Here is a 15,412-nt window from a genome sequence, read left to right as displayed (position 1 = left end):
ACAAAAGAATTTATGGTGACTAGGGTTTGTGGATGTGGAGTCTAAAACTAGCGGAACTAGCGAATGGATCGCCAACTCTCATAACTCACACGATCCCGAGGACCGCAGTTGGCGCGTCTAGAAACATCAATCTCCAGCGGCAGTTGGATCTCCGGTGAAGAAACCCTAGGGCGCGGATGGAGTCGTCCAAGAAATCGCTACAAAACCAACCGCCACGCAAGAGACGAAAACAAAACCGCTTAGATTCTGGCGCTTCGAGAGAAGGAGGGATTGTTGGTTGTCTAGCGTCTCCTACTTGGCTCTTCCAAGTAAGAGAATTCACAGCGGTACACGCTGCTGGGTTGTAAAATGAGAATCTGACTGATGCCCGAATCAAATGGGCTAGCTGATGAATATAGACACTAAAAAAAAACCTAATCCACCAGCCTGCTTTTCTCGCCCCGAGCGCGGCCTGCTTCTCCTCACCCAGCTCCGCCGCCGGCGCCACCCGCCACCGACCTCTCTTCACCTAGCGCCGCCGCCCGTCGCCGGTCCCCCCCGCAGCAACCCCGGCACCGCGACCCGCCTCTCCTCACCCAGCGCCGCCGCCCATCGCCGGCCTCCCCCTCTCCAGCAACCCCCCCCCCCCCCCCCCCCCCCACCAGCTCATCCCGCCTCTCCTCCGCCTCTTCAGCAACCCCTCCACCATCTCATCACGCCTCTCCTCACCCCCTGCAGCTACTGCCACCCGTCGCCGCCTCGTCGCGCCCTGCATCTCTCCGCACCGTCCATCTCACGGCGCTCTTCATCTCGCCGCTCCCCTAATGCCCTGCATCCGCCTCGGTGCTCCCTGTCCACCTGAAGCTCACCTCTGCATCCCCTCCTGAAGTTTTGCTTTTCCCATGGTGAGTGAAACAAGTTTTTTACAAGATTGCTTGAATTATCTTCCGACTGATGCCAGAGCCGCTAAATAATGTGCAACATCTCATTTTTTCCTCTGGAAATGATATGCAGCATATATAGTTAGGTAGATAGATTCTCATGGTGAAAGGTACATGGCGAAGCTTATGCCACTACATGCTCAATACTGCCTGTTATTTTGCACTATTCTTAATTGGAATATTTGTTCCTATGAAGGGGAAAAAAAGATGCTGTAGAAAATGACATGATTGCAGTCAAGAATTAGTAGTCAGGAATCATCTGCAATTATAACTAACTGGCAAGTGCACTGCTTTTAGAAGATGTCCCTTTTTGTTCATAATAGATTTTAATCTTTTTGGAAACTTGGTGGTGTTTGTACTATTGACCAGCATTGCTGACGTGTATGCACTTTCACACATTGCTGAGTTGTATGCAATTTCACCCTTTAGGTCTAACTAAGGCAAGAAGAGAAGTTGTGCACCAAACTTTGCAGTGAGATAAAATTGCAGCTGAACAAGTATGGGCATGCCAAGTTGCCAACCATTATAGTGGGACACGCATGCAAGGCGCAACTGGATTGCCAAAACCGACTTAAACAGACTTATAGCCCTAGGTAAAATGACCTTTTTCTGCTCTCCGTCTCTTCCTCCTCCCCTCCCTCTTCCTCTCCAATCTCTAGGCTAGACTCTTCACACAGTACACGCATACGCACTGCACACCAAAACTACCTCTAATTCTCAGCCTCTCATCTCTTCGATTCAATCTGACCACCTGTAATCCCAAATTAAGCCGCACAGTACAGTTACCAATTCCCCTTGGCTCCGTTCCGCGAGCATACCCTCACAAATTGCTGCTTCTGATTCATCGCGTGGTCGGGTAGGGTTTGGGTTGTGGCGTCGGGTTGGGCTGGTGTTGTCGTGAGGATTGGTTCGGGTTTTTCTGAGTTTGGTGTACTCCGCATGCGGCGGATTGGACGAGGCGGGACGGCTGGTCAGGCTTGGACCTATGGGCAGCACCGGTGAGCCCTATCGGAAGCGGCGGCTCTCTGACTCCTTTGTATCTCCCGCCAAGCGCCCAGCGCTTCCGCCTTCCTCTGACGACAAGAAGGTATACGCATCATTCGAAGTCTCTAAGTAGTTCACTATTGTTAAGGTAGGCAACTGTGTGATGACTTGTTACTTCAACTGTTTCGATCGTGCATAAGGTAGTCCAGGTCAACGACCTTGCCAGGGTAGTTCATGAATCTATAGGAGCTTCTGAAATCTCAATAACAGTTATTACCTCACAAAAAGAGTCATTTTACCTAGAGCTACATGTCTGTTTAAGCTGGTTTTGGCAATCCAGTTGCCCCTTGCATGCGTGTCCCACTATAACGGTTTGCATGTCCATACTTTTTCAACCGCAATTTTACCTCGCTGTAAAGTTTGATGCATAACTTCTCTTCTTGCCTTAGTTAGACCTAATTGTCTTGTTGTTAGATATACACCTCATTTAGAGTCTTTAGGCAGTCCGCTATTGTTCACGACAAGAAGGTACACTCCTCATTTCAAGTTGTCAAGTAGTTCACGCTTGCTTGCCGTAGGCTGGTTTGTAAAGGCTTGCTACTTTAGTTTTATTTGTATCCTTTATTAGGTAGCTGAGTTCAGTGACATTGCCAGGTTAGTTCAGGAGCTTCTCAGATCGCAATATAAGTTCTTTTACCTTTGGCATATCTGGTTTTACCGATTGGCCAGCCTGCTTGTGTGCAGGATTTACCTTGGAGCGTTGCATGTGCAGCGTACTGACATACGCATGAATGGTTGTCAAATCCGCATTTGTCCAATCGTAACTTTATCTAACTGCAAAGTGTACTGTACAACTTTACATGTTGTCTCCCTTAGTTAGACCTAAAAAGTGTTGCTGAAATTGTTCAGGGCATGATTGGTGTTATATAGTAAAAGCTGTGTCGCCGGGACATTAGGTAGCCGGGGTCGGCGACATTGCCAGGTTAGTTCAGGAGCTTCTCAGATCGCAATACAAGTTATTTTACCTTGGGCATATCCGGTTTTACCGGATTAGCCAGCCTGCTTGCATTCAGAGTTTACCTTGGAGCGTTGCATGGGCAGCCTACTGACATATGCATGAACAGTTGTCAAATCTGCATTTGTCAATCGTAACTTTATCTCACTGCAAAGTGTACTGTACAACTTTACATGTTGCCTCCCTGAGTTAGACCTAAAAAGTCTTGCTGAAATTGTTCAAGACATGGTTGGTGTTATATATATATGGTAAAAGCCGTGTCGCCATGGAAGCAAATCTAGCATGCATTTAGAGAGATGATTGAGGATACAATAACATGTACCTTTGCAAAAATTGGATATAAATTGCTGCTTGCATTTTAAATATAGCTCTATTTGGTGTATGTTGCGATGTTTAGACCACTGTGCATATGGATGCACAAAACAGATATATGATCATTAATGCACTTCTATTATTTGCCATACTTTCTTCTGCAGATTTTGTTCTTGCATCGTTCATTACAGCAATATTGCCAAGCCATGCTCATAAACCGGATTTCCTTTTTGTGCCTTTTCTACACTGCAATTTCATTAATTCTTCTGTATATTTCTATATTTGGTGTTAACTTGTAACTTTCTTCCTGGTTGGCAGCTTGATTTTGCTGTACTTAAATACAGAAACCAAAAGCTTTCAGAACAGCTAGCTGTCCATAAGTTTGAGTACCATGCCCTCGAGGGTAAATTTGACGATCTCAAGCAGAAACAGAAGGCTCACCACGAGACCCAAGATCTAGCTAACAAGTCTTGGGAGCATGTAAGCTAAAACCAACCTTGTTGTTACTGCAAAATACCACAAGTCTTCCTTTTCTTTACGGTAAATGCTATACTTGAACAGCTTGTGAGAGATTTGAAGGCTATTTCTGTTTGCAAAAGTGGATTTCAAAATCCTTCCTGCAGTGCAGGTCCTAGCAATGTGTCTACAGGTATGACTTTCTTCTTACCTGAATTGATTTTGAATTTTGTCATGTATAAAAAGTTGTAATGGAAGCAGTATATGTGTCTTCTCCACTCTTGTTACGGTCTGCATGAAGTTTTTTTTTTTTGCAATCTATGAAGCTTGCACTTTATTGTATTTGATTTATTTTGGTGGTTGTGAAATATTCTAAACTTAGGTATTGTGCCAAGTATTACAAGATTTAGTTTCTAATTTCCTATTCAGATGGCACATGCATCCCAAAAGACAAGGACTTCCTTAGCAGACTTGTTGAGACAGGTGCCACAGAAAGTTCAGGTTGCCATTTGGAAAACCATGTACACTCGTCAAGTACTGATGTGCTGCAGAATATATTGTTCTCATCAAATGATTCATGGCATGCAAATAAGAAGTCTCTGTTAGATCTCTTTGCTGCATTACCTGAAAATGGTTTGTTCTTCACATTTCCTTGGTAATATTTATTTATTAATTACAGCTAAAGGACTGAAAATTCCATACTCCTTTGGTAACATTACCTTACTTTGTTTCTTCACTGCAGAGCGTAGTAGGGAATTGCGAACTACTGGTACTGAGCTGTCACTACAGCTTAATGATGCCATACAAGAACTTAGTGATCTCCACTTGAAGCACAGGCGGTTAACAGAGAAGCACCATGAAGAGAGATGTTTAAACGCTCGAAGCAAAGCTGAACAGAAACTCCTTAAAGGTATCTTTGCTTAAACACGAGATGCTTTACATATGTAGATATGGCTACATACGACAGATTGTTAATGTCTTATTATATATATTATTTTGACATCTTTCATACCTGCCAATACCCTTCTGATATGCCGCCGCATCATGCTTTCCATCAAATCTATCAATATCTAACCACCCACTCTCCTTAAATCCCTTCCCACCGACAATCCCTCGACGTGTTCCTACCACCACAACCTTCTTCACTTGTCTGCTGTTCTTGTCTTCACGTAGTTGCTACCGGTTCCTACCTCTGGTCAGACATTGATAATAGGAAGGTTTAGAGAGGATGAATGGAGATGAGAGGGAAGAGAGGGGTTGAGAGAGGATATATAATAGACAGGAGAGAGTTGGAGAGAGATCAGAAGGAATGGAGAGATCTCAGCTGGATTGGGACAAAGAGGCGACTGGAAAAGAGATCTGGATATGCGAGAGAGGCAGAGCCGGGGGTTCCCTCACTGGAAGCACACTGCATGCTGGACTGAGCCAGGATGAGATATAGTGGCTAGGTAGGAATGTTTATTTTGTTCTGCTAAGATTTCTGTACTTACGCAACAATAATACGCTGATCCTTGTTTTTGAGGATTAATCGGATCACTTCAACCGTATTGCATTGCATCTAGACCAACCTGGTCACACAGTGGCCCTTCAGACTGATTAGACGTGAGGAACTATTCAGACAATGTTTGCACACTATATATGTTCCTATGATGCTATTTGCAACTAATGTTAAGGATCGTCAAATCGACTTGACTGAGATGTTTTTAACTTTTCAAGAGGAGTTGGCAAGTGCTGTTGCTGAGTTGGAAGAAAGCAACCACAAATTGGCAGTCCTCAAAGCACAGGGAGACCCTACACATGGAACTCCAATCTTATTTCCAACTTTAGGAAATAAAAGCTTGCCTGAGGATAATGTCAGAGACAAACAAAAGGAATTGCAGGATCTAGAGGCATGTCACAAGGAGTTTACGGTAAATATTAAGTTTTTTCTTTAACTTCCAGTGTTGCCTATGTTTGCTCTGAACCTAATGTAGCTTGCTCTGTTACTTGGATCAGGATCTGATTTCACAACGTTTGGTGGAAATAAGGAGACTTCACGAAGATAGAATTGAAATTTTGAACAAGTTGTCTACCTTCCAGGTTTGCACGCGGCTTGTTTAGGTGTGCCAATACCAAGTGAAGTAACACTGTTCCACATTTTTTAGTGTTGTTCCAGGGTTGATATGTAGTACTAGTATTTTCCACCCGTGCTGCAGCTTTTTTGGATTTGCTTTCCTACCAAGTACCAACACTAACGAAAGTAACCCTAGATTATCTGTAGTCTCCAGAGGGTGACATACAGACGTTCAAAAAGAGATGTTTTTTCATGAAATCTATATTTTTGATTTTCCATCCTCTCAACTAAAAGATGCCTAATCAAGCATCGTTTAATTATTTTATCTGAGATTAATATTGTATTTGAGTTTGATCTATTGGCTGGTATTTCAATGATAACATGGCTTAATTGAGATTCAACGTTGGAGTCAATCTTAGAGTAAAGAAAGATGTGTTTCATAAAATATTCTTGCATGCCTCACCTTTGTAATTTATTATTTATGACCAGAACACTTTGATGGATTTTAAGAGCATTTCTTCTTCAAAAGCTTTCCAAGTTCTGAAGGATCAACTCCAAAAGTCACAAGCAGAGTTGGACCACTGCCGAATGCTATTAGAGAAATTACAGGTGGTTACTCAGCATAATTTACATGTCATGTAGCAAAGAGCCTCAGTTATGTATGTTATGTTTGGCTAAGCTTCTACTTGCCTTTTCAGGTTAATAAGGATAAATTGATATGGCAAGAAAGGGAAGTTAATGTAAAAGTTGATCTGTCTGGAATTCCTCATAGGGTATCTCTGAATTGTGAGTCAAGCATTGCAGTTTTAGAACAGAATCGGCAGAAAGTAGTTGATGAAAAGAATATGCTTGCGCTGAAACTTGAAGAATCTTCGAGAGAACCTGGTATGATGATTCTTATTTGACTTTGCTAACAACATTGAGTTATTCTCTTCTGGCCATATCCAAATATAAATAAGTAAACACTTTCAATGTTCAGGTCGGAACCAAATCATATCAGAATTTAAAGCGCTGGTGTCATCACTGCCAGGAGAAATGGGTGCTATGCAAACTGAATTATCCAAGTACAAGGATGATGCTTCAGAATTGCATTCTTTGCGAGCCGAAGTTCACTCTGTTTCTGATATTCTGGCTAGAAAGGTAAATTTCTTTATACGAGCTTGTTGAAGAAGTTTATGAGTGTTTTGTGACTGTTTCAGTTAAATTTAAGCTATTCGTTTTGTGCTTTACAGGAGCACACTATCGACGAATCATTATGTAGATCTGCTCACGCTGGATCTGAGACAAGGGGTCTACGATCCAGGGTACCGATATTAAAAAATTGCTGATTTAACTAGAATTTTTTTGGATTCCATTGTCTTCACCAGCCATCAGGAAATGGCTTGTTTTAGCTAGTTTCTTTAATTTCCATTCATGTTGTTTTTATGAATTCTTAAACTATTGAATTCACATGCTGTGTAGGTTTGTGAACTAAGGCAAACGAATTGCGAGTTGAAGCTCTTTGTGGAAATGTATAAACGCGATTCTACTGATTCAAGGTGGTTTTATTACAGCAGAAATCCTTCATGAAACTACTTCTAAAATTTATCGTGTTCCACCATGTTTGTTCTCCTATTTAGTCTAGAGATCAGATCATCCGAATAATGTACTGAGCGTTTAAACGTTGTTTAGTACTCCCTCCGTAAAGAAATATCAGAGTGTTTAGATTACTACTTTAGTGATCTAAACACTCTTATATTTCTTTACAGAGGGAGTACGTACCAAGTTCAGTAGTCCGACTAAAACAAACTTCTACTGTTCTGATGTCCACCCCTTATTGTTTTGTGACAGAGATTTGCTGGAGTCCAAAGATGGAGAATATTGTGAATGGGCTCATGTCCATAGCCTCAAATCTTCTCTTGATGAGAGTAGGCTAGAACAGCGTGTTAAGGTAGCCATTGAAGCTGAAGCAATGTCTCAGCAGAGACTAGCAAGTGGTGAAGCTGAGATTGCTGAATTAAGGGGGAAGATGGAGAGTGCCAGAAGGTACATTTTATTTATACTTTTCCGATGTAGTTTCTCTACTGGATATTTGGAATCTCTGCACTTTGCTGTGATATGCCATTGCATGTGTTGAAGTAGGCAGAAGCTGGATACATCATCTATTTTTACTGGTGAAAAAGGTGCTTACTGGTGAATTTCCTGTGCGTTACAGGGATATTGGTAGTTTATCTGAATTATTGAAATCAAAACATGAAGAAGGTGAAGCGTACCTGTCAGAGATTGAGGTATGTTTCATCTCTACATCTTCGTAAAAATACAGAAAATCAGCATTCTAGAACTGTTCATTTTTGACATTTCAGAGTATTGGGCAAGCATATGAAGATATACAAACACAAAATCAACAATTGCTACAGCAAATTATTGAGAGAGATGACCACAATACAAAGGTAATTTTATGGACTCAGTTGCTGTTCTGTGTTCATGTTGATGTATCCTTGTCTTCAACATTAATTAGTGTAATCTTAAAACCACCTACTTATGTTTACGATGACTTTGGTTTCACTTAAAGCTTGTTTTTTTACTTCAGTTCCCATAATTACATGCCAACAGTAACTTAAATATGCAACTAGAAGGTTTAGATTGCCACCATGATCTTATCCAGGTTTTCATGCCGGTAATGGTAATTTTGTCATGATACCCGCCAGAGCATTATAATCTCCTGACGTCAGATTAACAAAAAACGTAGAGCTGGAGCATCATATTTTTCTTTTGAGCATGGCGGATTAACCCCCTGGTTTATTTGTTGAAACCAAAGACATATTGGTACTAGACTTCAACAGAATTCTGTTTTGAGCATGGATAATTACTCAAATTGTGCTCTACATGCCAGATGATTTGCAACACAAATTTAGCAGACTTTCAAGACACATAACCAAATAGCAGGCTTCAAGTTCCCTTCTGTGAATATCAACTTAGGCTTGATTTCATGAGCACACACGACCACTTACAAGCTGAATACAAAGCTCTCTGGCCTAGTCCACTAACTCCTGTGTGGCAGAATTAGTGTGGCATCCTTCCTCTTCGCTTTTTGAACCAGGACAACACAATAAACATCTTGTATCCTTGTCAATGCCTCGAGGCCGTTGACCCCGCCCTAACCAAAGCTGTCAGCATCACTACTTGAGTTGATGGCCTTGCCGTGAATCATCATGCTCACCTTCCTTCTGCTTGAAAATTTAGGACACTGCCTGCCTCTCCATCTGTGTAGCCTACCCTTCTCCATGCCGCTTCCTTCTGATCTGCAGCAGTTGTAAGGGAGAAGACGCGCTAGGATGGCATCCAAAGCATTCCCATACTGCTTGGAGAGGTGTTAGAGTACGTAATGGGCCTTAATGGCCTGGGCTGGCGGTATAGCCCGTTAGTCTTAGGGTTAATTAGAGATAAGAGTCGCTTGCTTAGGGGTCAAGTAAGACTTGCTTGGGAGTCAAGTAAGCCTCTCTATATAAAGAGAGGAGATGTATCAATTGAATCAAGCAAGAATTAAGAAGGAAATCCCTTCCCTCTTGCCCGGCCGTGGGCAGAAAGGCCCTCGGCCGGCCCTCTCGCGCCCTCCTTCTAGCAGCGCCATAACAATTTGGTATCAGCTAGCTTCGGTTCGATCATGTCTTCACCGCTGCCAAGCCCGTCTCTTCTGCTCTAGGTCACCTCGTCGCCTCCGGCGACCACCACGACAGTCGCCCCGCTCCTGCCCGCGCCGGGATCCTCCGTCGCGCCCGCCCCCGCCTTCCTCACCCCGTAGGAGGTGTTCGGGATGTTGCGGGATCTAACCAAGGCGGTCAAGGAGATCCACCTGTTCTTGGCCGGGTCCTACGGGCCGCACCCGGCTGCGCCGCCCCCGCGCTGCCATGGCAGCCGCCGCACCAGGCGGCCTTCGCCGGGCTGCTGCAGCTGCCATCCATCGCCATCACCGCCCAGCCCTGGCTGCAGTGGTAGCCGCCGCTCCTGGCGGCCTCCGCCGCGCCCGGCGCTCCGCCGCAGCAGCCTCTGCTGCTGCCCGGCGCGACACCGCAGCAGCCGCTGCAGCTGCAACAGCCACCGCCGGTCAGCTCCGCCGCCCAGTATGGGTGCCCTACGACGGGACTGCGACGACCTCATTCTCATCAGCGCCGCCATGCCAGGGCGTCCACATCCAGCAGATCAAGTCCCCGCCATCGCCGTCACCGCTTCCGTCTTGGATCGCTACCCGCCACGTGTCGGCGGCGGTGAGGCTGCAGGCTGCTGCGCGCGGCCTTCTAGCGCGTCGACGTGTGCGGGAGATGCGTGGTCTGTAGCTGCCGCTCCTCCAAGTTGCCCTTCGCTGCGCAAAGGACCTCGATCTCGTCCACTGCGTCGGGGATCTTGGGCATAAGATTTCCCCCACGGGCGGCGGGCATGTTGTTTTCCCCGCAGGCAGTGACCTCAAAGTCTGCGACATCGGCGGTTGAGGGGGTGCACCCCTCCTCGTCATTCTCCATCGCAAGCCCTCCACTCTTCCCTGTGCGGTGCAGACCAACAGCCGTCTAGCAGGGAGAAGGCAGGGTGTCACCGACAAGAGCGCACTGCGTAGCACCACTGCATTCCGCCGGCCGCCGTGAGGGCACCTCTGCTGGTCGCTCTTGCGACCACTTCCAGGTGGCCATACACATGCACTCCTTTTGTCTAGATGGTGTCCATGGGATCCAGGTGGTTGTACATGTGCACGTCCGCCGTGTGGATGGTGTCCACTTTTTGTTAAGGGGTCCAAAATAAAGCGTCCTAGTCCATTTTAGGTTGAGAGTAATAAAACAAGCCGAGATGTAAAAGGCTTGTTTTTAGGTGTTAGGTTTGTGTTGCGTCGAGTCATGGTTATAAGTTGGTTAGGCTGCAGCTCGAGGACAAGCTGCATGTCCAGGTGGGGTGTAGTGTTAGAGTACGTAATGGGCCTGAAGGAGACAAGAAGGAAGAGGAAGGAGGAGGAAGATGGGAGAAAAGAGGAGATGCAAACGATATATATACTTGAGCCAATAACCAGTGGCACCCAGACAGTTCCAGGCCACTTCGGCAGTGGGTTTTGATCCAGACTGAGATAAATCTAGGTGGCTGGAGAAATAAAAGGCAAGATGAGGGGGTTGACTGAGACAAGGCCGTGAGTCCAAGTCTCCAATACAATTTGCTATTTTCTATATCTACTTCTAAGGAACTGATCCTTCCTGTGCCAATCTTCTTTTATGGAAGTAATATGCCAATGCTGCCACTGTGGGATTAGTGCTTATCTCTTGTTGATGCGACAAACTGGTATGGTAATAGATGGATAAGACAAGCAAAGGTCAAGGATGACTCTTGATTTGGTCGTGCAGGGAGCAGAAACTGGCATACTTTGTGCAAAAGCACAAGAATATGTTCCATTTTCTTTGGCAACACCATCTTACATGTCATTTTGTTGCCAGCTAGTCAGTTGGACTATTCTGCAACAAAATATTTTATCATTTCATTTCTACTGACTGGTCCAAACATCGCTCTTAACACCTACTGGCATGATGGTCTGTCTAAATGGTGAACACATGCTCAAGTTGGATGGAGCAATATCTTGAAAATAAGTAATGTTTTTGTTGTGGTCTGCCTACATTCCCAACTTCTGTTCAGCAATAAATGACAGCTACGGTTATACAGCAGAGAGAAGGTGTGGTGCTACATACTGAAGTTGTGTAGAAAACTTCAAATTAGTAATGTGTGCACATATTTGGCTGATTAATCAGCATAGCTTTCACAAGAAAAATCAAAGATGGTCATTCTAGAGTCATGTTTATCTTTATTTGTCGGAGATAGAAGTACAAGAATCTTTTTGAACAGAGACCTCTACTGCACCATCTTATGTTTACATGTTACTACAGATCTTTATGGAAGGCGTTAAGGCGAAACAGGCACAGGATACTTTGCATTTAGAAGTATGCAACCTGAACAGGAATTTACGGCAGGCAAAGAGCTTGATGGATCTCTACAAAGATAAAGTTGCCCAGTTTGACGACAAGGTAAATTTTAACGCATAAAAGGGCGAACATCATATTTTAGGGAGTGCTGAACACATGTTTTTCCTTGCCCATTTGCAGTTAAAAGTTTGGTCAGAGCAGATAGGGAGACTTTCAGAGGATGGACGGCGACATTCTGTATCTTCAGGCAATGCTCAACGAAAGCTGGTGGATGTACAGGGAGAGGTTCAACAATTGAGGAAGTCAATGGATGAAGTACAAGCCAAGGTCGGGAGGAATCGACTAGAAGTTGCTGGGTTGCTTGTAGAACTAGAGAAGGATAGGTAATTGTTTACAGAGATTTATTCTCTCCATACTCCATGTGACTTCCAGATTTCTGTCACAAGTTGAATGGTGTTTTCCAGGTTTAGTAAGAGGAGAATTGAGGATGACTTGGAATCGATGTCAAGGAAAGCTAGTTCTCTTCGAGTGAAGACAGAAGCCTCGTCGTTGTTGGAAAAGGTTCATCAGGAGGTCAATGAGTACAGGGGAATATTGAAGTGTGGTGTCTGCCGCGACCGACAGAAAGAGGTGAATAGTGCTGCCTTCCTTTCCTATAACCTTGGTCACCATATCAAATCTGACAACTCGTTCTTCGGTGCCGTTTAGGTCGTGATCACCAAGTGCTACCATCTTTTCTGCAATGACTGTATACAGAAGTTACTTCGAAACCGCCAGCGGAGATGTCCTTCCTGTGGATTAAGCTTTGGGGCCAATGATGTGAAGCCGATTTATATATGATGCTGTAGTGGGGTCATCTAGGACAAATGACTGAAGTGCTGCTTGCTTGGTTCAGTCGAAAATGTAGCTTATCTTGCCAAATTTCTTCAAAGAGGACCCATAGCATACTTTAGGTTGCAGGCACAATGCCCGTGGCTTTGCGCTATGCGAGTGTGGCTTGCCGCTCCGTTGTAAAGTTTGTAATTTTCTTGTTGAAATAGCTTGTAGTCTGTTTGCATATACATTTTATTATTCTAGTATTTGACATGTCAAGGAAGAGGAGTTAGTGATTGCAAAAGAATACCATAGATTGTATCATTGTATGCTTGGAAAATCTAAGGTGCATAGATGTGCACCTTTCTCTCCCCATGCCGTGGCATCCCGATGGGATTTTCCCCTTGGCCTTGTTTGGTTACCACTGCATCGGCTCGGATTGGGGTTGAAACTTGGTCGAATAATCCCTTCAATCCTTGTCAGCGTTACAAACCTGACTGGTTTTACTCCCTGCCATATCGAGTCCCAAACCGTCGGGTTCTACCTGGGTAAAATCCTCTCCCACATCTTGTGAATTCTACTCGTGCGACAGACAGAATTGTTACACCAAAAGAAAAACTGAGTCACTTCTCCTGACCCTCGTACTTGCAAATATGAGGCTATGGTGGCTCCGGTGGGAGAGACGGAGGCAGCACAACGGTTCGGAGAAGATGGCGGCTTGTCGCTTCCTCGGATGTGTACATGGTCGGGAATTTCTATGGTTTCTGATGCAGATATCAACACCTAAGCAGAGATTAATTTTTGCACAGAGGGCAAAGATTTAATTTGTTGCTGCAGATAGCAATTTAACTCGAGTATTTAACCAAAAACTACCACATTTCACGGAAATGTGACAGAAAACTACCAGTTTTGCCCTAATCCGTGGCAAAAAAACTACCAAGTCTCGAAACCGTCCGCTTCGCCCGCGCTAATCACCAAACTGACCAGCCGGTCCCATGTTTCAGGTGCCACGGTGGCCAACCGACGTCCACCGCGCGTTAACGGCCATTAACGGCGCGTCCGCGGTCGGAAACGGCGGCTGTCGGTCGGAACGGTCAAGATCTGATCCAATCCATTCCCCTCTCGTGCTTCACTCTCTCCTTCCTCTCCCTCTGTCCTTTGTCTGACCTAGGTGGCGGCCGCTATGGCGTCGGTGATTCCGGACGGGGGCGGTGGCGATATGGGTGGCGGAGACGGCGGCGGCGCACAGCGACGCCGGTGGCACAAGTTTGGACATTGTGGGCTCGTTCTCTGAAGTGAATAACTAGTTGGGGAGCAGCAGCTACGCGACGCAGGTAGGGTTTCAGCAGCCGGAGGCACCGCTCACCAAGTCATCGTCGGCGCCTGGATGTTCTAAGGGTGGCAGGTATGGAGAATCTCTTGCTTAAAATGCACATGTTTTCTTCAATCTGTCAACTTAGTGAGACTTTGTTTATGTTTGTTGAACATGTTTAGTAAACTTTATTGCAATTCTAGTTCTGTCAATTTTAATTCAATTGATGAGCACATATTTGTGCAGTTTGGATGACCAAAAGTGGGAGATATGGTTTCATTTAGAAGGAAGAAACCTTGTGAAAAGGGGTATATATGAGTCAGATATTTCTTTTCTTACTGTACAATCACTTATTGCTAGTGAAGGGTATGGGGAGAGTGGTTACATGTACTATGTGAAGGAGGAGGAAATTGGATCTGAAAGAGTAAATTATTTAGGTAATGAAGCTAGTGTTCATGAAATGTTGGAGTTTTTTCATCATGCCAAGGTTGTGAACATAAAGGTTGTGAGAAATGTTGAACCTGGAATTAGTACACATGCTAATGAGAATTACATGAACACTCAAGAGAGCTGTTGTGTGGAAAAGGTTGTGGAGCAATCTGAGCTTCAGAATCAGATAGATGATAGAAAGGCTCAGCTTGAGAGGAGCAGGATTCAAAGAGAGGCGGATTTGAACCACTTTGAAGGAGACACTGAAGTGTCTGAATTTTGTTTAGATGATTCAGTTCATTCAGATGGGAGTGCTGAAGCTGTTCAAATGGAAATAGAGTGTGCCTCTGAAGAGGACAGAGCATTGGAAAGTACTGCTATTGTGAAACATGTGAAGAACCCTGGTCCAACTAGTAGATGTCACAATGAGGTAGAGAAAAAATGTTTTGAAGATTGGTTTCTTGAAGCAGATGAGTTTTGTTTTGCTGGTGATGTAGGCATAAGTGATGAGGAAGAAGAAGATGAAGTTGAACTACCATACCTGATGAAGAAGCCAAAGACAAAGTGTAGTAAAAAAAGATGAAGGAAAGTGTATATTTTGACCCGAGAATTCCCAATTCACATTTACTGTTGTGCAAGAGCTTGTGTTTTGACAGTGTTTACCAGTTCAGAGAAGCATTAAGGGATTTTCATATAAGGACTTTGATGTCTTTTCACTACCACAAGAACTCCCCAACAAGAATTATTGTTTGGTGTTCACAGAGAGAGCATGGGTGTGAATTTTACATGTGTGCCTCCAAGATAGCTCATGAAAGAACTTTTTGCATTAAGAAGTGTAACATGAAGCACACTTGTCCAGCATCAGCAGAGAACACAAAGGTTACTACTAAGTGGCTTTCAAAAGCAGTTGAGCCTTCTCTTAGAGCAGATCATAGAGCACCTGTAGACGCACTTATTAAAAACAGCAAAGTCAAGTTTTCAGTTGATGTATCAAAGAGTGTGGCCTATAGGGCAAGGAGGAAGGCTATGAAGGTTGTGCAAGGTGACCAGAAGGAGCAGTACTATAGACTGAGGGACTACCTGCAAGCAGTTATTGATACAAACCCTGGTAGCAGGTGTATAGTTACAACATTTGAGGACCCAGAAAACCCTGCACCAACTCCTAGATTTAAGTACATGTTCTACTGCTTG

At 44.4% G+C, this 15,412-nt stretch overlaps 1 protein-coding gene across 3 annotated transcripts; it reads left to right on the top strand.

The window, feature by feature from the left end:
• Positions 1-634: 634 nt before the first annotated feature.
• LOC123071466 (E3 ubiquitin-protein ligase BRE1-like 1) lies at positions 635-12,855 on the top strand. Of its 3 annotated transcripts, XM_044495031.1 has the most exons (20): positions 635-884; positions 1,350-2,007; positions 3,550-3,711; positions 3,793-3,880; positions 4,117-4,320; positions 4,430-4,597; positions 5,404-5,597; positions 5,683-5,766; positions 6,230-6,349; positions 6,439-6,625; positions 6,720-6,880; positions 6,973-7,044; positions 7,202-7,278; positions 7,571-7,765; positions 7,935-8,007; positions 8,083-8,169; positions 11,632-11,769; positions 11,848-12,050; positions 12,132-12,297; positions 12,376-12,855. In XM_044495031.1, exons 2-20 carry the CDS (start codon positions 1,906-1,908, stop codon positions 12,505-12,507), a joined length of 2,613 nt encoding a protein of 870 aa, XP_044350966.1. In that variant the 5' UTR covers positions 635-884; positions 1,350-1,905; the 3' UTR covers positions 12,508-12,855. The 3 variants fall into 3 exon arrangements, with proteins under 3 accessions (XP_044350966.1, XP_044350967.1, XP_044350968.1); XM_044495032.1 differs by lacking the exon at positions 1,350-2,007; XM_044495033.1 differs by lacking the exons at positions 635-884; positions 1,350-2,007; positions 3,550-3,711; positions 3,793-3,880 and having other exon boundaries at positions 4,117-4,342.
• Positions 12,856-15,412: the final 2,557 nt, after the last annotated feature.

This window comes from Triticum aestivum, chromosome 3B (genome assembly GCF_018294505.1).
Source record: "Triticum aestivum cultivar Chinese Spring chromosome 3B, IWGSC CS RefSeq v2.1, whole genome shotgun sequence".
Taxonomy (NCBI): Eukaryota; Viridiplantae; Streptophyta; class Magnoliopsida; order Poales; family Poaceae; genus Triticum; species Triticum aestivum.
The sequence above is the reverse complement of the archived record's forward strand: the minus strand, read 5'-3'. Positions and strand labels throughout refer to the sequence as shown.

Bases quoted from the DNA above. Each gene is read 5' to 3' on its own strand.
- LOC123071466 (XM_044495031.1), top strand. From the start codon at position 1,906: ATGGGCAGCACCGGTGAGCCCTATCGGAAGCGGCGGCTCTCTGACTCC. The intron at 6,626-6,719 runs GTATGATGATTC...TTCAATGTTCAG, and splicing joins AGAATCTTCGAGAGAACCTG to GTCGGAACCAAATCATATCA. The intron at 11,770-11,847 runs GTAAATTTTAAC...GCCCATTTGCAG, and splicing joins TTGCCCAGTTTGACGACAAG to TTAAAAGTTTGGTCAGAGCA.